Source organism: Bos indicus x Bos taurus, chromosome 18, assembly GCF_003369695.1.
Source record: "Bos indicus x Bos taurus breed Angus x Brahman F1 hybrid chromosome 18, Bos_hybrid_MaternalHap_v2.0, whole genome shotgun sequence".
Classification (NCBI taxonomy): domain Eukaryota; kingdom Metazoa; phylum Chordata; class Mammalia; order Artiodactyla; family Bovidae; genus Bos; species Bos indicus x Bos taurus.
In genome coordinates, this window is record NC_040093.1 from 39,364,959 (window position 1) to 39,389,694 (window position 24,736).

General features: G+C 43.1%; 1 protein-coding gene across 1 annotated transcript; it reads left to right on the forward strand.

Annotated features, from left to right (window-relative positions):
* The first annotated feature begins 569 nt into the window (after positions 1–569).
* GOT2 (glutamic-oxaloacetic transaminase 2) lies at positions 570–24,459 on the forward strand. Its single transcript, XM_027516393.1, has 10 exons — positions 570–846; positions 11,318–11,474; positions 13,573–13,701; positions 16,016–16,075; positions 16,609–16,770; positions 17,148–17,252; positions 18,364–18,514; positions 18,753–18,918; positions 22,225–22,375; positions 23,229–24,459. Exons 1-10 carry the CDS (start codon positions 758–760, stop codon positions 23,349–23,351), a joined length of 1,293 nt encoding a protein of 430 aa, XP_027372194.1. The 5' UTR covers positions 570–757; the 3' UTR covers positions 23,352–24,459.
* The last annotated feature ends 277 nt before the right edge of the window (positions 24,460–24,736 follow it).

A 24,736-nucleotide genomic window follows, 5' to 3' on the forward strand; every position in this document is an offset into this window, starting at 1 on the left:
AAAAGAGAAACAGCCACTGTTTAGAATGGACTCGTTTGAATCTTTCCACGTCTGGAGTCTCAAATTCATCTGCTTTTTCCTTTAAGAATGATTAATTCCCTTCCACACACAACTGCAAGGATTTGACAAACACAAGGTTATCATTAATAACCACGAGTTGTTTCTACTTTGCTAAACCAGACCCTGTTTTTCGACCTAATCGGCTAATCTCGCCTAATCCTCAGAAGTGTCCCAGGAGATAACGCATGTTATCTTCTCTATAACAGAGATTAGAAACCACGCAGGAACAAGATGAGGTGATCTGCATTTACGGAAACATCCGGCTGAAGATTTAGGAACGTCCACTTAGGTAACTGGCTCTATAGTCTTAGGCAAATTACTTCACCTACGTCAGCCTACCTTTTCCCATCTTTTAAAGTGGCATAATAGCAGCTACCCCTTCGGTCGGGTCCGTCGTCGTTAAATGAGTGAAGTGTGTCGAGCGCTGTAAACTGCAATAAACTGTGCTGTCACTGTTTTCCGGGACCACGTGGCGCCGACCCGGGACCCGCCACCCAAGGCTGCACAGAAATCTAGCCGCTCCGCTCCGACCGCCAGGGTGCGCTGTGACGCGGCTCGGGGCCTGGCGGGAGGCCGCTCTAGCCTCTCCCGGGAAGTCGCTGCCCTTACTTTCAGCAGGACCTCGCGCCTCTGGGTCGGCGCCCGCTGGCATCTCCGCTCAGTCCTCCAGCTACCCACTGCCTGCCTGCCGCCCACCATGGCCCTGCTGCACTCTGGCCGCTTCCTGTCCGGAGTCGCCGCGGCTTTCCACCCAGGCCTCGCTGCCGCGGCTTCTGCCAGAGCCAGGTAAGCAGAGGGAAAAGGAGCTGAGGCGACAGGCCTGCCCAGCCGAGCTGCCGGCGCCCCAGGACATCTAACCCGCCTTGTAGGCACACGCGGGCACCCTCACATACCAACTTTCTCCGCTCCCCTCTCGGATTCACAGGGGGCTGATGATTGAGCGTCCACATCTCACAATGACCCTTTGGGTCCTACATCCCACCGCTCCCATGTCCCTGGGACTGTTGGAGAGCATGCCAACGTGTTCCCCTGGGTTAGGAAGTATGTCCCTCTACAGCACCCGGACTCCATTAGGGGTTGGGGGCGGGGGTGGGATCTCAGTTTCGGCTCAGTTGGGGGTGGGAGCGAGGGGAGAGCACCCGGGCTGCGGCGCAGAGGAGGCCTCGCGCGGATTGGCTGCGGCGCCGGCTCTGCCTCGCGCCTATTGGCTGCGGGGCCTGGGGAGCGTGTGCCCTTGACCGGCCGCTCTGGGGCAGGTGGCGGGGCTCACCCGTAGAAGTCTCCCTGGGCCGCGGCAGGCTTGGGCGGACTGCAGCTGACGGCCGTTTGTGCGTCGGGGCAAGGAAGCTCAAGGAAGGAAGATTCTTGGGCTCTGGCTTTCGGGCCCGGCTTTCCTCTCTCATTCTGTGGCCTTGGCTCCCGGCATCCTCCCGCCAGTCGTCTCCTGAGTCACCAGTGACCCCTCCCCCAGCCCTTTAGCCCTTGGATCTAAGAGTCCGGGTTGAGTGACCCCCCCTCCCGCCTTTTATCCCTCAGGAGGTCTGGCCGTAGGAAAGTTGCCTTTCTTCCCCTCCCGCTCGCTCTGCTTTTTGATCTAGTGTTTCTTCATCCCAGTTTCACAGAGCCAGGCACTAGACCTGTGCTAGATAGATACTGCAGTGAACAAACAAGCCCGAGGGAGGCGTCGGTGCCACTCAAAAATTCCAAATTTGTCATTTCAAACTGTGTGATGTGTTGCAGAGAAAAGGTTGCAGCGCATGAAACGAGTCAGTAATCCCTTCCTAGTGGAGAGACCTAAGCCAGGCTGTTTAATTCATTCAAGAAGCCGATTTGGGACAGTGTCCTTAATAACTCCCTAATCAGGAACCGAGTCTCCAAAACCACCGCAATCAGATATTAACTCTAAAGAGCGAAGCCTTGACCTCTCGGACGTGTCTTGGCCTTTTCGTTTAAATGCATACAGGAAGCCTCTAAGCCGGCGGGACACTTTGTTCTTTCCAAACCCTGTCCAGGTTTGCCCAGGCTTTCCCGTTCTTCTCTCCCTGATTTGATTCCTTCTTGGCCCACTGTCAAGCTGTGCTCTTTAAGGCCGCCTATCTAGTGGGCCAGAGTTAGGGAGGGCTTATCATTTATGCAGCAAATTTGGAGAACAGAAAGTAGTGCCTAAAATTATAGCCAAGTGACAGTCTGTTTCACCATTGTAAATCTTCTTGTTCTCTGGATTTGACTGGGTGCCCTCAGCTCTACTTACAAAGTGATTGGTGAAAATCCCCGTGGCTCTGACCTTTTAGTCATTCTTTCACTTTGACAGCCTGATTCTTTTGTGTCTTTTCCCCATTAGAATGTGAATTCCATGAGAGCAGAGACTATACCTACTACGTTCCGTCTCAGCATTTAGAACGTTGGCTGGCATGCCTTTCAAATGAAATATTTTAACTTTAAACTTTGCTTTTTAACTTAATGCAACAGAGACAAATACAACATTTTCACATTGTATCTTAGTTCAAAATCTAAACATAGGGGAACCAGAGTGGTGCAAAATGTGTACCAAAAAAGTCTTAAAGTATGTGAGCACCTGCAGTTGAGATGTTCAGGTTTAACACTGATGCATGATTGACTGATAGAAACAGGTGCCAGGCCTGGCTATGACTGTTAACTGTTCAGACAGCAAGAAAGTAAGAACCTCCTTTCCTGCCACTGTGGATGTGATCTTTACCTAAAGCCAAATGGTAAAATTGGAAAACATTTATAAAAAATAAACTCAACTGGTTGAAGTTTCTTTTCTTTTTCTTTTTTTTTTTTTAACAGCTCGTTCTAATACAGTGAAACCTTGGCAGTTGGTATTCTGAAGAACTGGGTATTTATCCTATGAAATACTTTATTTTCATACTTGAGTCATTTAAATGAACTAAGTTCAAGTGTTTCATATAGCTGCATTTTTTATACAGAAAGCACTAAACATTTAACCTTTCCTTATTGTGCTGTAAAAACACAGTAACATGAATTGAGACAGAGTCACAGGACAGTGAAGAAAGGAAAATATGCTAATGTATTTTATAGATATCTGTTGTTATTTAATTCTGATTATTTAATTTGTAGTGAAATAACTGAAAGAGTATCAGGAGACCCTTTAAAAGGCCGTGTACAGTAGTGGTACAGTAACCAGTAAGAAGATCACAGTTGTAGTATCGTCTTTGCTGTTTTTAGTTCTATGATCATAAGCAAGTTAATTAACTTCTCTTATTTTAAATTAAGAATCTGAGGGAAAGCATTTTTAAAACTATGAAGCACTAGATAGGCCTGCAGAAAGTTTTGCAGAGTTTTTGAGTTGGAGGTGTTTATCTGCATACTTTGCACCTGACATCTTTTGGTTGGCTGGTCAGTATTGCTCAATGGCTGAAGTTTTGCACTTTTGTCCAAAGTGCATAGATAAGAGTGCTTTGTAGGCCACAAGTTATCAGCATCAATTTTGTCCCTGGAGCACTCTTGGTTCCCACTAGTACTCTCTTAAAAACAGAGTTCTTGCAGTGTAGGTATAATCTTTACCCTTTTAAGCAATAGAATAATAAAGAGCATAAAGGACTCAAACATCCTTACTGATGTAGAACTAAATCAAATGAAATATCCCTGCTCCTTTATTTAGATTAAGATTTAAGATTTTGAAATTCTTTTAGAATTCTTAAAAGATAGCACTCTCAGTGACTTCTCTGCCAGAAGACTCAAGGCTGTGATTTCTGAAGAAATTTCTCTACTAGATAAGCTTTTTAAAGAACTTGACAAATAATTGCTTTTCATACGCTTTAATAAGAAGGGTGCCTTCTCCTTGTGGTTTAGGAGCAGTGCTCTGTCATTGTTGATGGAAGGCCTTGGAAATAGAACTGTGTTTTTAAAAGTGAAAATTGCTTACTAAAAGTTCTATGTCCTTAGGTATTCAGGGTGTTCCTTGCACTCATCATTTAATGATAGTGATATAGATGGGCAGATGGCTACATGTTTTCAGGGTCTGAATCATGGGTAGGATATAATGAAAGCTTTCGCCAGGCACAGTTCAGAAATTGCTTCGGGGTATCTGTTTCTTACTATTGCTTAGGTACTGAAACAACCTAGCAGCCTAGAACAATGAGAAAGAATGAGAAGGAATTTGACTCCTGGCAGGAGCGCTAGTAAGGAGGAAAATTGATGATATCTCCCAAGACTCCAGAAAAAAACTGAGTAGTAATCATTGAAAAGCAAGAAAGGCCTGCATTTGGTCATAAAGTTATAACTTACGCTCCTTGAATTTTTTTATATACTTGCCTCATCAGTCTCTGTACTACTGGCAAGATGGTTTAAAAAAATATATAGTAGTAATTACTTAGTAGCAGTGATACCAGCTAACATCAAGCACTCACTGTGTACCAGACCCTGTTTTTGAGTGTTTCACATTTAATAACTCCTTTCATCCTTATAACAACCCTCTGAGATAGGTACTGTTGTGCCCCCACTTTACAAGTAAGCAAAGTTGAGGCTTAGAGAAGTTAATTGATTTGCCAGTGCTCACACAGCTGGTAGGTGACTGAGCATTGGAATCCATGCTGTTTGCCCAGTCCTAACATTGCCCAGGGCAAGCTGTTAAAAGAAGTAAAAGCCTGGGAAATCTGAAAATGGAATAATCCACCCTTTGACAAGAGAGAATTAGCTGTACACACCAATTACTGCTCCAGAGACTGAGACAGTTTTCACCTTGTCAGGAGAGCTAAAATTTACCTCTGCGGCCGTGTCTGAACAGCTATCCCGTGTGCCTTGTGGAGGAAAGAGGTATATTAGTGCTGACTGGCCTCAAGTTCAACAAGAGAACGATTGTTGGGAAAGAAATTTTAATGAAATAATAATAATTCATCAGGCTTTCAGTGTGGATAGTGTGCTGTGCTGTGCTGAAACATTTGATTAGTTAGGATTGGATAAATGATTACTAGAAAAAGGTGGGCTGTTTCACCTAAGTCATTGGGAACCTTGCTTCCCTAGCTTCCAGTTTCTACTGCAACACCCTAGGCTCTTTCTTACCCCTAGCCTCTGCTTAGACTGTCTTTTTCCTCCTTTCATCTGTAGCAGTTAGCTCTCAGGTCACCCTCTCCTGGAAGCCTTCCTAAGCCTGTACTTCACTCCCCTTCCCAGGCTATCAGGCCCTTTCCTCAGGGCCCCCATGAATAATAATCTATGCCCTGAGCCTGTCTTCATCACTGTACATTGTCCCCCTCACCTCCACCCCCCAGCCTACATTGTCTGTAACTCCCTACTGGTCACTCCACTGGGCTAATCTGGTGGTGAGGGATTGTGTTTTTATACCCAGCTCTTAGCACACAACAGGTTCTCAGCAATTGATTTAGAGATCATACTTTGTTTTCTATAATATGAAACTATAAAATAAAACCCTTTCTGTTCATTATCCCTGAAGGAAAATCTAGAATAATCTTTTTCTCAGAACAGTAATTTACCATGAGGTAAAACCTCAGTTTTATCCACTAATGCATCCATGCTGCCAGGAGTTTTATTGGGGGGAAAAAAAGATAGTGCTTTTCAGGGGTCAATGACAAAGATAGTTTTTGGTAAAAGATAGCCTGAAATTTTTATGTTTTCTGTAGCTATGATTCAATTTGGGGAAGGTCAAGTGAAAGTGTTGTTAGATGTTATTAATATTTGGTCCCTTGATTAAGATGAATGAAGGATTGTGAGTGCCAGAAAAGTGATCATTGCTTACCTATATGATCAAAACAACAACAAAATAATATAAACATATAACATGATTGTAAAGAACCTGGCTCTTTCAAATGTGCAGAACATCAAATTTAAAAAAAAAACAACTTTGAGTTGGAAAATAGAAAGGAAAAAAAAAACTCATTGTACCTTAAATTCTTTTGTTCACCAAATTGCTAGCCAAAACTAAGATTAATCTACTAAATTTGTTCTAATTTATCCTTAAATAATCAAAGACTTAAGAGTCAACATAAAGCATAGAGAAGTATTCTGCTTTCTAAAACACAGAATCTCTAACATCTAGACAGATTACACGAAAGGTAAAAAGTAACCTTTCATATTGTTGGTAAAATCACCAAGAATGATTGAGCAAAAACCTTATTAAAATGGCAACATATTCCGTAGCTTCTTTTCAGACCCAGTTATTATAAATCAAAACAAAATTCACTTTCTAAGGTTTGTCATGTAACACCACTTGTGGCGTCTCAGTTCACTGACAAGGGATTGAACCAGGCCACGGCAATAAAAGCCCAGAATCCTACCCGTGAGGTTACCATAGAACTCAACTCCCCTAAAGTGTGTCTTACTTGTTCTTTCACAAACTGACACTTTAGGATAGTCTCTCAGTTTCATTTCTGATAGAGTAAATCTTGGTAGGCCTATGCCGTATAAATAAAGGCTCAAAGGCTCTTTTGGATCCTCAGTAAATTTTGGGAGAATAAAGGGATACAAAGACCAAAATGTTTGAGAGCAACTGCCCACTGCAGTACTCTTGCCTGGAAAATCCCATGGGTGGAGGAGCCTGGTAGGCTGCAGTCCATGGGGTCACTGAGGGTCAGACACGACTGAACGACTTCACTTTCACTTTCATGCATTGGAGAAGGAAATGGCAACCCACTCCAGTGTTCTTGCCTGGAGAATCCCAGGGACGGGGGAGCCTGGTGGGCTGCCGTCTATGGGGCCGCACAGAGTCAGACACGACTGAAGCGACTTAGCAGCAGTAGCAGCTTTAGGACAACACTTTTTTCCCTTGAAAAACAAAAACTTACACATTTATTTCTGTGTCACTGTTGATCATAGTATAGTCTCAACCACTCAATAATTATAATCTTAACCAAAGTAACTTACATTTCACAGATAAAACAGGGGAGAGAGTTTATGTCAGTCCTACACAAGCATTTAATTAGGCTTAGTAATCAGCATTTCAGTATTTTGTCATACTTAGAAGTTATCTCTGTATCAATGATTAATTACTCTGTTAACTCATTATAATATGAATCCAAGATTTTAAGTTATTCAAAGATCTGAGAAATTGTCTTCGAGTATTCCAAAATTTACAGTTCTCCCAAAAATTCTCTCCAAAACCCATAACCCTAGTCTAATCATGAGAAGAACATCAGACAAATTCCAAAAGAGGGGCATCCTACAGAGTATCCCTAACCAGTCCCCACAGGCAGTCAACATCATCAGAATAAGGTATGTCTGATACTGTCGCAGGCAAGAAGAGCCTAGGGAGACATGACAACTAAGTGTAATGTGGTGTCCTGGAACAGATATAGAACACTGGGTAAAAACTAAAAAGTCTGAATAAATTGTAGACTTAATGTAGCAACCATTGGTTCTTTCATTGTAACAAGTGTACAATACTAATATAAAATGTTAAGAGGAAACTGTTGTGGGGTGGGTGTACAGGAGTTCTGTACTATCTATTCCATTTTCTCTAAATATAAACTGTTCTAAAAAATAAAGTCTGTTAATAAAAAGTAAAAGTATATTTTTACTGAGAACCTCCCTGGTGGTCCAGTGGTTAAGACTCCCTGCTCCCAAAGCAATGGCAGTGGCACCCCACTCCAGTACTCTTGCCTGGAAAATCCCATGGACAGAGGAGCCTGGTAGGCTGCAGTCCGGGTAGGCTGCAGTCCATGGGGTTGCTAAGAGTCAGACGCAGCTGAACAACTTCACTTTCAGTTTTCCCTTTCATGCATTGGAGAAGGAAATGGCAACCCACTCCAGTGTTCTGCCTGAAGAATCCCAGGGACGGGGAGCGTGGTGGGCTGCCGTCTATGGGGTCGCACAGAGGCAGACATGACTGAAGCGACTTAGCAGCAGCAGCAGCAGCTCCCAAAGCAGAGTGCTGGGTTCGACCCCTGGTCAGGGAACTAGAGCCCACATGCCAAAATGAAGATCAAAGATCCCACGTGCCACTGCAGAGTCCCAGTGCAGCCAAATAAGTACAATTTTAAAAATATATTAAAAAATATACTATTACTGTTAAAATTTTAAATTTGTCAAAATAAGAATTGGTTGAACACAAATTTACATTTTCCATAATTTTGGGTGTTTAGGAGTGCTGTTGGGCTTCCTGGGTGACTCAGTGTAAAGAATTCACCTGCCATTGCAGGAGACGTAAGAGATGCGGCTTTTTTCTTTTTCTTTTTTTTAATTGAGGGATAATTGCTTTACAGATTGTGTGGTTTTCTGTCATACATCAACAAGAATCAGCCATTTATTTTCAGGGCAGCAATGGAGAAATGGACATGGAGAACAAACCTATGGACAAAGTGGGAGGAGAGGAGGGAGAAGGGGAGATGTATGGAGAGAGTAACACAGAAATTTACAATACCATGTGTAAAACAGATAGTCAGTGGGAATTTGCTGTATGACCCAGGGTACTCAAACAGGGGCTCTGCAACAGGCTGAAGGGTGGGGTGGGGAGGGAGATGCAGCTCTGATCCCTGGGTTTGGAAAGATCCCCTGGAGAAGAAAATGGCAACCTACTCCAGTATTCTTGCCTGGAGAATCCCATGGACAGAGGAGCCTGGTGGGCTACAGTCCATGCGGGATCACAAAGAGTTGGACACAACGGAGCATGCACCCGTAGGAGTGTTGTTAGTTTCTTTTATCAAGTGAACTAGTGTAAATTTAGAAAAAACAAACCCACATAGAATAAAACGTATGCTTGTATTATATTAACATGAATAAATAAAATATTTAGCTGGGTTTTTTAATCAAATTTAGTCTTATTTATCAAGGATTTAATTTATATGAACTTGAATTTCTAAAATGTTTCTGAGCTGTTTAAGAAAAATTGAGTCTAGCACATTTTAAGCATTAAAAATTCAGTTTCTGTAACAATTAGAACAGAGCACCTTTACTTTTAGGTTTTTATAATCTATTTTATCAAAGATAGAGTAATCTAATCAGTGTTTTCCATCTCTCGCCAGAGATGGAAAACATTTAACATTCAGACACTCAGAGATATAACAAACAAAAAAAAAGACTTTCTGAATTATACATGGAGACCTTATATCTCTTAAGATCTGTAACTTCGGACTTCCCTGGTGGTCCGGTGGGGACACGGGTTTGATCCTTGCTCTGGGAACTAAGATCCTGCATGCCAAAAAGAAAAAACTATAACTTCAGTTACAGGTGAGGAGTAAAAACACACAATCTCAAGTCTTATTTTAAAAAAAGAAAAGGTGCAGGGAACTTCCCTGGTGGTCCAGTGGATAAGAATCCACCTGCTAATGCAGGGAACACAGGCTTGATCCCTGGTCTGAGAGGATTCTGCATGCCCCACAAAGCAGCTGGGCCCATGCAGCACAACTACTGAGCCCGCGTTCAAGAGTCCACACACTGCAACTACTGAGTCCAGGAGCTGCAACTATTAAAGCCCAAGTGCCCAGAGCCTGTGCTCTGCAACTAGAGAAAGCCCACACACAGCAACAAAGACTCGGCACAACCAAAATAAACATGCAGGGACTTACCTGGTGGTCAGTGGCTAGGACTCCACACTCTCAATGCAGAGGGGCTGGGTTCGATCCCAGATCTGGGAACTAGATCCCACGTGCCTCAACTAAAGATCCTACATGCCACAACAAAGATCGAAGATCCCATGTGCCACAGCTACAACCTGGTGCAGCCAAATAAGTAAACAAATAAATAAAGATGCAAAACGACAGCAAACCAGAGTATCTGTCATCTCGCCCAATGGAGAATAGAGCTCTACTATCCATTTCCAGAAATCACTAATGGTCAAAGCATAATACCACATTCACAGTCTGTGTTGCTGACAACTGACCATAAAGGAACCAGAACCCCCAAATTAGTAGGGAGTGGGGAACAAGCTAGAGAAAGCTATTTAGGTGTGTTTCCCTTTTGGGATTCACTCTGGGAGTGCACTTCCCCAGCAAGGCAGTTCATCTGACCCCACCAGGTAAATCCACTGGGCAATGGTGGATGACCCCAAACACTGAAAGGATATGGTTTTTCTTTTAATTCTTATTTTTATACAACTTTTCAAAGGTTACTTTTCATTTGCAGTTATAACAAAATATTGTCTATATTCCCTGTGTTGTACAATACATGCTTGAGCCTATCTTAATACCCAGTAGCTTGCACCCCCACTCCCCCTGCACCCCTGTATTGCCCCTGCACACTCTCCACTGGTGACCACTAGTTTGTTTTCTGTATTTGTGGGTCTGCTTCTTTTTTGATAGGTTCACTAGCTTTGTTGTATTTTTTAGATTCCACATGTAAGTGATATACCGTATTTGCCTTTCTCTGTCTGACTTAATTTCACTTAGCATAATGCCCTCCCAAGTCAATCCACATTGCCGCAAATGGCAAGATTTCATTTAAAGGATATTTTTTAAGGTAAAATCATGACTGATACAAATATAAAATGCTGAACATTGTTAAACATTTTAACTCAATAAATAATAAGGAAATCAGTGCAGTGTTACAACCGGCTCTAAATACCTGGCAGTTCTTTGTCATCTCCACCACTACTGCCCCGACCTGGTTCAAGCCTTCATCTCTTTCTCTTGCTGGGTAAGGAACCAGATTTTTCAGTGATCCTTCTGCATTTCCTCTCCCTCTCTGCATTCAGTGACCATCTTGTGACCAGACAAGCTATAAAAATCTATTCACATCACTGTTCTTACCTGATGACCATCTGCCCTCCAAAAAAAAACTTAAATGATTCTGTATAGTTTCACTGCATCCAAAGTAGAGCCCAGCAATCTGTATGTTAGCAGGCTCTCCAAATGATGCCCTCAACAAGTTGGTAAACAGGCTAAAATGCAACCCCCTTGGTTGGGTGTGTTACATAACAGCTTTCCATTGGCCTTGCTTCCTTCTCTTGTCTCGTCATTTACCACTCAGCTTCTTACTGCCAAATTACTTGTGATATCTTTTGCCTGGGAATTCAAGTCAGGTTTGGACTGCATTGAAAGCATGTACATCCACCCTGTCCTCCCCAGGATGATTCAGGTGTCCCTGCCTTTTACCTCTCAAAGCATTTGTATTGATATTATTGGCCTTCTCCACTCTTCAGCAACTGCTGTGACATCTTAGGTATTGTATTATATTGGTGTCTGTTGCTATACTGTATAGCATAGTATAGCAGAAATAGTAGAAGAAATAGTAGACATTTCTTGAAATGGATTTTTGGCAGGTCCAAGTTGTCTCTGGCCATGGAAGTCTAGGTACTGTGACTGATATCTTATTTTTCCCATTTCAGCTCCTGGTGGGCTCATGTGGAGATGGGGCCCCCAGATCCCATCCTGGGAGTAACAGAAGCCTTTAAGAGAGACACCAACAGCAAAAAGATGAACCTGGGAGTTGGTGCCTACCGGGATGATAATGGAAAGCCTTACGTGCTTCCAAGTGTCCGGAAGGTAAGCTTGCTAGACATCTGTTTGATGGGGATAAATAACTGAAGGGCCCTCCTGAAGACAGACTCCTGGATTGGGGAGACCTGGGTTCTCGTTCTGATACTCACTACCTGAATCACATGTGTTATCTGGGGTAGTCTCCTTAGCTGTAAAAGTGAGAGGTTGGGACTATATGATCTTTTCCAAGATTGAACTTCTGTGATTATCTGTAAAACAGGCAGAGTGTAATGATGTTTGAGATGGTTGAATGGCATCACCGACTTGATAGACATGAATTTAAGCAAGCTCCAGGAGTTGGTAATGGACAGGGGGGAAGACTGGCGTGCTGTAGTCCATGGGGTCACAAAGAGTCTGACAGGACTGAGTGACTGAACTGAATTGACTATAATGATTAATCCTAAGGATGCACAAAAGGACCAAGAATTTAAACATTGTCTCTTGGTGATAGGAATAGCCCATTATAGATGAGGGTTACCATTGTTATTTTCCATTTTTCCCATTTTGATTGCCTTAATAAGACACAACTACCTAGGTATGCTCTGTCCTTTCATCCTGTTGAACTATTAAATAATTTTATTTTGTTATATTTTTATTAGTAGTCTTTTTACTGGTTATCACAACTCTAAATAATGTAACTAATTTCCTTTTAACAACTTTTTAAAAGAAAGTACTTCCTTTCCATCTGCACCTCCTCTGATGAAATATCAATGTGCTGCTGTGTTTCTTCCAAACATGGGGTAGTGATGTGTTGTTGCTACAAACAGCAGAACTAGGCATCCTGAGTGGCAGTTACAGAAGCATAATTTTGGGTGACAGTAAAGAACCGCATTTGAGCTTCAGTAGGCTGGCTCAGGCCCTTGTGAGCCACTGCAGTAACAGAGCAGGGGCTGAAGGAACCACCGAAAGAAGAAATTTCTGAGTGTGTAGGAGTACAGATTAGGTGTCATCTCTCTAGGAAAAAAAGGACTTAAGAAATAGCTGTGATGAGAAGACTCAGAAAAACTGCTGGCTCCTGGGTCTCAGGTCGTGCAGGGATTACTTTTGTTCTCAGTAAGTCAGTTTAAAGTATTTGGCGTGAGGCTTCCCTGGTGGTCCAGTGGGTGAGAACCTGCCTGCTAGTGCAGGGGTCAGGGGTTCAGTCTCTGGTCAAGAAGATCCCACATGCCTTGGCACAACTAAGCTCATGTGCCACCACTCCTGAGCCCATGCTCTAGAGCCCATGCTCCAGAACAAGAGACACCACTGCAGTGAGAAGCCTGTGTGCCACAACTAGAAAAAGCCCATGCACAGCAGTGAAGACCCAGTGAAATCAAAAATTAATTAATTAAATTTTTTAAAAGACCTGGAATAAAAAGGAGAAGAAAGAAAGATTATCTGCCTGAACAAATTTTTTAAAAATAAAATTTAATTTAAAAAATTAAGTATTTAGCATGTGTTAACTATTGACAGAAGCTGAAACACTACCACATACTTCTGTATATTACCTCCTAACTCTTTACCTGAGTCATATGAGGGGTAGAAACAGCTGTTGAGCAAACTGAAATTCAAGGAGGTTAATAAATCACCCAGAGTCACACAGCTAGTAAGGGTCAGCCAGGCCTCTGACTCCAAAGCATGAAGATACGTGACTATAACTGTCAGCCTTGAGACTCCATGGACTATTGCCTGCTAGGCTCCTCTGTCCATGGGGATTCTCCAGGCAAGAATACTGAAATGGGTTGCCATGCCCTCCTCCAGGCGATCTTCCCAACCCAGGGGTCTCCCACATTGCAGAAAGATTCTTTACCATCTGAGCCACCAGGGAAGCCCTCTTAGATTGGCATATACCTTAAAATACTCCCCCTTTATGTATTCAGATTTGATTTGCTCTTGTGCATCCCGAGACTGCCATTTTTTGTTAAACCAAGAGATATCATATACCTACCCATTCACATAAAACCTAACTTTAAAAAATAATAAAATATGATTAAAAAATATAAAATTTCTGTGCTATTTATAAAATATATTCTAGTTACCCTTCTTCTTGGACAGTATCTCCAAACTTTTTAAAAGAGGCTTTACTTCCAAAATTTAACTTAGAAAACATTTTTTCCTTATCTAGGCGGAGGCCCAGATTGCTGCAAAAAATTTGGATAAAGAATACCTGCCCATTGCGGGGCTGGCTGAATTTTGTAAGGCATCTGCAGAACTAGCCCTGGGTGAGAACAATGAAGTGTTGAAAAGTGGCCGGGTAAGTAGCACAGACTCTGGCATCATACAGGGTCTGTTTTTAAATTTAACAGATTAAAGAAATCTGAAATAATTTAAACAAGAAAAGATGTATCACTTTGTGTGTGATGGCTGTTTGGAGGTGGCTACACTATGACTAATGTCTCTTCCTTTAGATAGTAAATTGGCACTCATTCAATAAAAGATTTCCTATAATACTAATTCCCAAAATGGAGTAGGAATATGAAAATGTTGTGATCTGACCAAAGATTTGCCACTGCTTTTGCTGTTAGTCTGTGTGAGCTTTTGCTCGTTTTACACTGAATGGCTTTTAAGAGTGCCAAACTGTGCCGAGTTTTAAGGCCTGAAGTTAGCGCTCTGACCCTCTGTTCCCACGCTTCAGCTTAGGTACAGGAAACAGGCGGAAAACAAGCCACAGGGGACTGCTGGGGCCAAGACAAGTCTGGCAGTCCTCTGCTGCCTCCTCACAGCCAGCTTGCATGTAGAAAGAGAGCAGACCATGCTTACTTGTGAATGTCTCCCTCCTCTCAGGGCAGAGAGCATCGCTATAGCCTTGAGAGGATGCACAAGAGATTCCTAGATGTCTCCCCCCTCCAGTTCCCTGGGGGGGCCCTCTTTCTAGGAAAGAAAGAGGTTTTTACAAACAGATTCTTGTATGCACCCACAGAGAAAGCATAAGCCACTTCATGCACGAGGGATACAGCCGGCCAGCCTGACAGGTGGGCTTATGTGCATTACAGTTTACTTGCCTTTGAAGCAAATATATTTGTTAAATAGATAGATTTGTGGGCTTAAATATTTACTTTTCTGGGTAAGTCTGGGGGAAAACACACACAGTAGCAAAGCTAAACTAACACATCTCCCTTCCCTATTCCCCAGGCCAGAATAAATGGTTTATATAAGACTGGTCTAAGTCAGTACATCAGTTCTTTAACTCCAAGAGAAGCATACACCCTCAACCGCAGGGTCATGTACTATTGATCGTAAGTCATGGACAAAATATGGTCTGATGGCTGTCTGTCAACCAACCACCTGTTGAAGTAAAGTGAAGTCGCTCAGTCGTGTGTGACTCTTCGTGACCCCATAGACTATAGCCTACCAGGCTCCTCCGTCCATGGAATTTTCCAGACAAGAGTACTGGAGTGGGTTGCCATTTCTTTCTCCAGGGGATCTTCCCAACCCAGAAATTGAACCCAGGTCTCCCACATTGCAGGCAGACGCTTTACGGTCTGAGCCACCAGGCAAGATCCAACCACCTGTTTACCAGTCACTAAAATGTCTATATTTTTCTGTAATTTTTGCTTAGTCTGTGTTCCTTGAGTGAATTACAGCTAAGTATAAGACTGGCCTATCTTAAAATAACAGTTTAAATAAAATAACATCAGTTTCTCTTTTATAAATTGCCATGCCTCTGTCAGTCTTATTATCAGATCTACAGTTAGGTTTTTATTTCTATCATGCCGAAGTTTGCATAGGCAAATTTTGTTTACGAAAGAGTACATTAGCAGGGGTTCCCACCATTTAATGCACTGCCTCCCAGTCCAGAAAATAGACTTAGGTTTTGTAGAGCGTAGTACTTTGTGGTGCCTTCAAGCAAACAAACAAAAAAACCCTAACTGTAGTTTCTTCCTCATCCCCTAAAGTTGACCAATTTGAAGATTTACTGAGGCCGTTTCCCTGTTACCCAAAAGATATTTTCAGATTATGAAAACTCATGGGCTATGATTCATGTAATAATGTTATTCTAACATACTTGTTGACTTTTTAAGATGACTTGCTTTTTCATGTTCAGAGAGTCATTCGATTTCATCTAAGTCTAGATTCTATATATAAATCAGTCCTTTTTCATATCTGATTGAGGTGGGAGTTGTGTCCTGAGAATTTCTGCTACAACACAGTATGACTGACAATTTTCAGGCCAGGCAATAAGGAATTAGCGTCCACATCAGCAAAGGCGCTGGAAAGTGGAGAGCCAGCTCTTTTGAGAACGTGTAAGAAGAGTCTTGCCTGGAGAATCCCAGGGATGGGGGAGCCTGGTGGGCTGCTGTCTATGGGGTCACACAGAGTCGGACACAACTGAAGCGACCCAGCAGCAGCAGCAAGGAGAGTCTATCTGTCACTTAGAAAATGGAATGAAAACAATAGTGCTGTTCTCTTGTTTCCAAATCTTCCCTTGGAAGGGTGTCCTCAGCTTCTGAAGAAGGAGGGGCACTGACTGTACAGTGCCTCTCTGTGGGCCTGAGCTCAGGTTGGGTAAGTCATGGGCCCATAGAGAGACTGCTGCACGTCACTGACCACTCACCTCTCTCCTTCAGTATGTCACCGTGCAGACCATTTCTGGAACCGGGGCCTTAAGGATCGGAGCCAGTTTTCTGGTGAGTCTGGAAACTCCTTCATGAAAGAGCAGTAAGACGGTCTGTAAATTAGGGATGATGGGGTTCCCAACTCCATATGTGTTTGACTTCTGACCTGGAAATAGATTTTCTCTTTCCACAAGGCTGGAAGATTTCCTGTTTTCTGATAAATGAAGTTTGAGGAGGGGAGGAATGGAAGTACTTAGAAGAAACAATTATTAGAAGAGTTATTATGAAGTACAACTTACTGAGCACATACTGTAACTAGGAACTTTTATATTTTAACATGTTTTATCTTCTGAGGGAGACTTAGTTAATGCCATTTTACAGAGGAAGAAAGTGAGCCCAGACAAATCCTTGGCGACACAGCCCAGTATAATTGTCGGAGCCTGAACCAACCCAGGAAGTCTCACTGCTGAGTCACCACTGTCTCTCAATCATAGAGAGAAGCTGACTTTCAGTAGAGAAAAACCTCCTCTCAGTAAAATATACTTTTTTTTTTTTTTGGCCTCTCCTTTCTTCATTTTTCCATTCACTTTCATTCAATCTTTTAGCAAAGATTTTTTAAGTTCAGCCGGGATGTCTTCCTGCCCAAACCAACCTGGGGGAATCATACACCCATCTTCAGGGATGCTGGCATGCAGCTCCAGAGTTATCGGTACTATGACCCCAAGACGTGCGGCTTTGACTTCACAGGCGCTATTGAGGACATTTCAGTAAGTGTGGCTCTCAGGGCAGGAGGGGGAGGGAATAAGGAATTAACCTCCTTGTGGAGGTTTGAAGTCTCCCTACTTGAGTCCGATATCCAACTTAAAATACTGGGATGAGGGACTTCCTGGTGGTCCAGGGACTTCCTGGTGGCCCAGTGGTTAAGCCTCTCCATTCACTGCAAGATGTTACGGATTTGATCCCTGGTCGGGGAACTAAGATCCTTCATGCCATGTGGAGTGGCCAGAAAAACAAAACCAAGATGAGCTAATTCCCAGACCTCATGTTATCTTCGTTACTTATCAAATAATGGTGACCCTGTGCATTTCAGGTAAATGATCTCCTGTAAAGCTGCAGAGTAATCTCTTGGTCCTTGTTTTTTTAGAAAATACCAGCGCAGAGTGTCATTCTCCTGCACGCCTGTGCCCACAACCCCACGGGAGTGGACCCTCGTCCTGAGCAGTGGAAGGAGATGGCGACAGTGGTGAAGGTGAGGGGGTGAACTGACCGGTGACAGTTCTGCATTTAGGAACTAGCCTTGGACGCTTCACTTGGCAGAGTCTTAGCAGTGAGAATTAACCTCAAGGCTGCATGAGATTTCCACTCATTGTGTAGTCACCAGAAAAGAATTCCTCATTTGCATAATTAGCAGTTCTGTAATTCATGATACACTAGGAGTTTGAAAATAACCTTTTGTTCCTCAGCCAAGATGTATGGGATTCTGCTAAAACTTGTCTCTGGCTAGTCTGCACAGTTGGCATCGTCAGCCCCATGACGTCTGCTGCTGGTGCCTCCACTTGCCCTGGCCAGTGGTTACGTGGTCACCCTTTCATCCACTGTTGCACATCCCCTCCTGTCTGCCACTCTTCTCAGCACTGCCGTTAATTATTCACAGTGAGTCTCATTCTTCTACGAGAGAAGGCACTCGTCAAAGTTCCCAAGGAGGGAGATACCTATTGCCTCACATCCCCATTCTCATTCCTTTTGGTTTCCCCTTTCTTTCGATTCTGTCAAACCTAAGCTACGAACAGAATGAGACAGAGGAACAGCATTCAGAGAGCACTTTCAAGATGAAATAGTTATAATGAGGCCTGGAATAAGATGGCCTGCCGGAGTCACATTAGCCCCAGGAAAGGCTGAAGTTAGTCCTATGTTGACTGGACCAAAATAATTACCCAGACCGCTGTGGGCCTTAGAAGAGCTTCCTGTTTGGACTTCCCTGGCAATCCAGTGGTTAAGACTCTGCTCTTCCAATGCAGGGGGCACGGGTTCAATTTCTGGTCAGGGAACTAAGATCCTACATGCTGCACAGGTGGGCCAAAAAACAAGGAAGCAGTTTTCCTGTTTGACCACGCAGCATTCTATCCAGATTGGATTATCTTTTCTTAATGTCTTCTTGAAGGCCTGTATCCACCAACATAAAAAATATATATATGTTAATACCTTAATTCTAGGAAAGTTAAACATCTCCAAACTGACACCTGGGGACAAAACTGTTGAATCTGAGCAAGGCAGGCATGGTCCCGATAAGCACAGGTAATCATCTGGGGCGTCTTGGGAAGGACTCCTAAAGCTTTGGCCATGTTTTCTTTCCTTCCCAGAAAAACAATCTCTTTGCATTCTTTGACATGGCCTACCAAGGCTTTGCCAGTGGCGATGGTAACAAGGATGCCTGGGCTGTGCGCCACTTCATCGAACAGGGCATTAATGTTTGTCTCTGCCAGTCCTATGCCAAGAACATGGGCTTATACGGTAAGCTAAAGGACTGAGGGTGATGTGTGTTCTGTTGAGATTGAAGAAGTGCTGGGAGAGGGGGCCGCAAAAGTGTAGAGTCGAGGGGGGAGGGATTGCACATGAAGATGTGTTTATAACAAAGAGTTATTTTTGCAGTGCTTCTAATGGAAACATATAAGACATAGCAAATTTAATCATGATTGCCTTTATCATTTTCAATCAGAGAACCAGAAGACGATCCATGTTGTCTTTTCAGGTGAGCGTGTGGGAGCCTTCACTGTGGTCTGCAAAGATGCCGAGGAAGCCAAAAGAGTTGAGTCCCAGTTGAAGATCCTGATCCGTCCCATGTATTCCAACCCCCCTATCAATGGGGCCCGGATTGCCTCCACTATTCTCACCAGCCCGGATTTGCGGAAACAATGGTAAAGGCGATTTGCACCTCCCCAGCCATCTGCCTTTCCCACCACTGATCCTTCAAAGCTCCCTTATACTTGGCTTATAGGGACATGCAGTTATCACTCAGCTTCCACAGGTGGAAGGGGAAGGAGAGAGGAGTATGCATTTTGTCAGCACTTTTGAACAAATAAATTGGTTTTCCCCTGTAAGAGACAGGCCTAATTCAGAAACAGCAGTTCTCTGTAGTCCATTATCTCCATGTTGAGTAAAACCTGCCTTCTCCTAAACTGAAGTGTCTTATGTAGGAAAACTTTCTTCCGAATGTTATATCTTTTGTTTTTATCCTAATAATAGCAAGCATTGAATTGGTGTTTCTGCATGTTTTATATTATCTATACTATCTGAATCTCTTGGCACCTGGGCTCTAAATTAGTGTTATTCAGAAAAAAAAGACTTTTTTAATCACAATCCACATAAAACTTATATCTTACATCATCACCTATGTATGTATGAATATATAACTGAAACTATATACATATATATACTATATACGTGTGTGTATACACACACACACACACACAGCTTTCAAAACTCAGGATTTGGTCTTCCTGAGCTATACTCCAATTTTTTTTTAAATGCCAGTTGCCCCCAACTGTATTGAGTTTATGACCTACTAATGGGTCATGGCCACAGTTTAGAAAACATTGCTGTAGATCAGGGGTTGGCAAACTATGTTCTACAGATCAAATCTAGGCTGCCGCAATTCTAATAAATAACATTTTATTGGCACACAGCCCTACCCTCTTCTTGATGAATTTGTATGGATGCTCTCATATCACAACAGCAGAGTTCAATAGTTGTGACAGAGGGTTATACAGCCCACAGAACCTAATATATTTATGGTCTAGCCCTTTAGAGAAAGCTTACCAAACCTTGCTCTATATAATTCAGAGTCTTGGAAGATGTGATTTGTTATGTAAGAGTTTATCCTGTATAGCTGATTAGCTGAGAGGTAGATCCCTAAGCAGCTAATGGGATAGAAGAACTAAGTCTGTAAGAAACTTCATCCTCAGCTCACCTGGACATCATGTGAGAACTATTTTTTCTACCTTAAATTAATCCTGTGAACACTGAGGGTAAATAGAGTCTGGTTCAGGATATTTCAGATATATGCTAGGCTTACTAAAAAATCAACTACTTTTTAAATTAGAATTTTATTTTTTTCCTTTACAAAATTATTGTGTGATTACATTTCAGAAAATTTGGGCAAGTCACTATAACCCAGATTTTGTTTTTCCCTTTGCCTGTTATTATTCCTATTGTAACATTAATAATATGTCTATATATTTATTATATGTGTGTATATATTAGATATATATGTGTAGGGTTGGTTTGTTTTTGTCACAAAGAATTATAACCTTTTTTCTTAATTTTTAAGTGGTTTTTAAAAAAGATTTCCATGGTCCTTAATGGTTATCAAGATGTTTATTTTCTTTTAACGTGTGCATTTCAATATTCATTTTGAAGTCTGTAGTGATTGGAGAAGGAAATGGCAACCCACTCCAGTGTTCTTGCCTGGAGAATCCCAGGGACGGGGGAGCCTGGTGGGCTGCCGTCTCTGGGGTTGCACAGAGTCGGACACGACTGAAGTGACTTAGCAGTAGCAGCAGTAGCAGTGTACAAAGATGACAGAGATACTGTGCTAGGTGACTAAGATGTCTGTCCCTTTGGGGAGTTTATAATCTAGTGAGAGAGATAACATGTATAGCATTGATACAAGACAGATAGGATAAATGCTGAGTAAAGGAAGAGCTATTGATTAGTGGGAAATGAGGAAGGATGTGATGCAGACAGCATCATTTGACTGTGCCTTGAGGAGAGAGGGAGCTCTTTTCCGAAGGGAGGCGAAAGGAAACTTGGAGGGAGAGATGTGCATGAGGATCAGCACAGGCGCAGGATGTGCTTTGAACGTGGCAAGTGAGTTTTGTGGCAGAAACACTGAGTGTAAGGAGGATGGAAAGGGCAGCGAAGCTGGGAAGGAGCAGATCAGGAAGTACTCTGATATTGTAAGAAGCCAGATCTTCATTCTGTGGACAACAAGGATCATGGATGTGACCCTTGGAAGCAGTGGTTGCTGAGGTGGCCCTGCATCTAGCCATTTTGTGTACTCAGTAGTGCCTTTAGGGCCCAGGCTCAAAGTGAGTGGAACTGGATGAATAGGACTACAGGAAATTTAAAATCAAATGCCATCCTTAGTGGGGCCAGGGGTTCCAGCTCCAGCCAATAATCGCACTGCCAATGCAATGCTGCCAGCTTCTTGTTTTTTAAGAGAGGCTGCAAATCTACATCTTTATGTGCAGGTGCCAAATTTAGGAATCTTTAACTGGGTCAGATAAGTCACGACTAAGACTCTTATTTGACCTTTGGTTGGTAACCTGTAACCTCTGTTCTAACTCTGCATGACACTATCATAGAGAGATGGTTTGGAAAAGTGAACCCATGAGAACAAGGAGGTAAATTCTTCACAGTCATCTAGCTGGTAGGAGCCCACAAGAATTGCCCAGAGCTCCACAGGAATGGAAAAAAAGGGTAGATCCTGAGGAAGGGGGAGACTGTGTCTTGAATCCAGAGGACTGCTTTCTTTGCTCCCCCAGATGGAATTAGCCCTCTCTTCCAAAGGCTGTCTTAACGCAGCACCTATTGGTTCATGGCTTGTCCTGCTTTGTTCCATAGTGGGTTGTTTACAGGTGTGCCCCGGCCGCAGGTGGCGAGCCTTTAAAGGCAAGGGCCAGGTCTCAGCCCTGCCCTTCTCCTCAGCACTTAGACATGGCTGGGCACATGGCCATTTCACAGCACACTGAACTGTGAAGGTGGCAATGTTTCCTCCATCCATGTTAAAGAATAAGGTAATATTTTACTGTTTAATTTGAAGGTTTTGCCCCTGCATAAAAGATGGAGAGCCTTAGCCCTCGTAAGTTTTAGAATGATTTATTCATTCTTCTTTTGTTTTTTTAATTTGAAAATCTAATTGGCTTTATTAAATAATTCATAAATTGGGCAGTATCCATCTGGTAAGTAGAAAGGCACTCTGTTCATTTTCCTTAATAACTCCATTATGTCAACTATTTTAGTTGCCTGATCATAGTGTTTCTGATATAAAGCAGAAAGCTATCAAATAGCTTTCTTCCCAGACAAGGATTTGGTCAAGAACAGAGAATTGAGGCACCCTTGGGGAGTACTCAAGGGAGGTATTAATAAAAGCACTGAGAGCTGGCTTATCTGTCAGGGCTTGGCCAGAACTGAGCTACATCTTGGGGGATTTTTTTTTACAGGTTGCACGAAGTGAAGGGCATGGCCGACCGCATCATCAGCATGCGGACACAGCTGGTGTCCAACCTCAAGAAGGAGGGCTCCTCCCACAACTGGCAGCACATCATTGACCAGATCGGCATGTTTTGTTACACAGGCCTAAAGCCTGAACAGGTGGGTAGACTCCCGTTCCTCTCCCACTGACTAACTGATCAGTCCTTGCAAACCAGAATTCCTCAGGTCACCTGTGTATTTAGGATTACTCTGCTGCTGCTGCTGCTAAGTCACGTCAGTCGTGTCCGACTCTGTGCGACCCCATAGACGGCAGCCCACCAGGCTCCCCCATCCCTGGGATTCTCCAGGCAAGAACTCTGGAGTGGGTTGCCATTTCCTTCTCCAATGCAGGAAAGTGAAAAGTGAAAGTGAAGTCGCTTAGTCGTGTCCGACTTTTAGTGACCCCCATGGACTGCAGCCTACCAGGCTCCTGCATCCATGGGATTTTCCAGGCAAGAGTACTGGAGTGCGGTGCCATTGCCTTCTCCGAGGATTACTCTAGGAAGAAGCATTCATTTCATCTTATTCTTTGTTAGTCATTTATCTTTTGTTAGTACTTTACCTATCTGTTTACTCTGTGAGGTTATAAACTTCTGAAGAACAGAGCTTGCCTTGGTCATTTTTATGACCAGCACTGTTTCTCAAAAGATTCCAGAACAAGCAAGAGCCTGAATATTGATAGGAGAAGTAGCTATTCCATAGCTAGATTCTGGATCCATTTTTCTAGAAATGCTGAATCTAAGATTTTTTTTCACCTTTCCCTACCTCAGAATTCAACATCCTACTTTAAGATAGCTATTTATTCTTCTTTTGTTTTAAGCTAACACACCAAACTCTAGGAATGGGTTTAAATGAGAAAACAGAGCTTCTGTTATTTTTTTTCTGTTCTAAACATTGGCTAGTTGTGCTGTGCCAGGGCTGGGGAGACCACCCCCCTCAACCAGGAAGCACCCACACACTCTCCTCTCTGCAGGTGGAGCGGCTGACCAAGGAGTTCTCCATCTACATGACAAAGGATGGCCGCATCTCTGTGGCAGGGGTCACCTCAGGCAACGTGGCATACCTTGCTCACGCCATTCACCAGGTCACCAAGTAATTCCCCTGGTCAGCAGGAACAGAGACAACCTTCCTGTCTTCAGCCTCTGCTGTTATGAAATCCACATGGAGGAAGAGGGAGGGTGGATGGTGGTAAGCGGATCTTTTTTTTCCAACCACAGTACTTTAAAACTCAGCGATTGAATGTGTTTCTCAGAAAAGAACGTGCAGTGAAATAGGGCGGAGGCACCTGTGACTGGTGTCGGGAACTTTGTGGCTGTAAACCAAACTCATCCTTTATTTCCAGTTTTTCCACCAGAGTTTACATGTACGAGAAAGCCCAAAAAAAAAAAAAAAAAAAACCCTGTCAGTCACACCATTTCAATATTTCAGAAGCTTTAAGTGAAATACCTTTTGGTGTCACGGGTTTCTCTGTAGAACCAGCCTGAAAACAGCACCTGTTAGAGGCTTTATGAAAAGATGAAGTTCTAACATTAGCAGTCAGCCTCATGTTTGTCCTCCCGTGACTGAGCAACTTGTCAACAAACTGTATTATGGAAATCATGTTTTACAGCGAGTCTGCTACCACTGTAGTGGGAGAAAATAAAAGATGCTCTTTCCCATCTTATTTAGGGAAAAGAGAAAGAAGGCTTTTCTTTCCAGTACCTGCAGGATTTTAATGTTCCTCTTTTCTCCCTAATCACTGCTGTTCCTTTCCTCGGGCCCAGAGATCTGTAACTAGCCCAGATATTCGTCCTGTCCTACTTCCTGAGTGACCATCAATCCCATCCCATAGGATTTATTTATTTGAAGAACGAAGAACATTATTTACTGCTCATCCCAATACCCTCGCTTTTCTTGGCAAAGAATAGCAGAGAGTAGGTAAACCGCTTTATTTTGGCATCCTCTTCAACGTGGGGACGTTGCCTCTGCCCAGCTGGCCCTCGTCCCTTTGTGCAGTGTGGTTGTGCAGTCAGTCATCTCATCAGGAGTCAGGCCGTGCAGGGTAGAACCGGGAAAGAGGATACTCTGGGCTTCAGTTTTAACCCTTGTGTGCTGCCAGCTGGGCTCAGGCTTCACCCTCTGGAAAGAAAACCACCATTTGCTCTAATCATGTAGACTTGTTGCAGCCTGGTTTCTCTGTTACAATAAAGTTACTGTAGACCCAACCTGTCTACCATGTTATCTTTTTTCCTTAATGGGATGAAAAGGTATGAGTGGGTATATATCCCCGGAATCTAGAATTGTGTCCAGGTGACCATAACCCAAGAGATGTTTTAGCTGTTTCGAATGTAAACTAAAGCCACATCCTAGGTGTCATTCCTTATATCCAGTCCAATAATGTTGAAAATGTGGGTATAATCGTTTGGACCTTGGGGGAACAAGTAAGTGGAGTACCTCAAAATCCTCTGGATATAGGCAGTGATGAGATGACGGGGAAGTGGC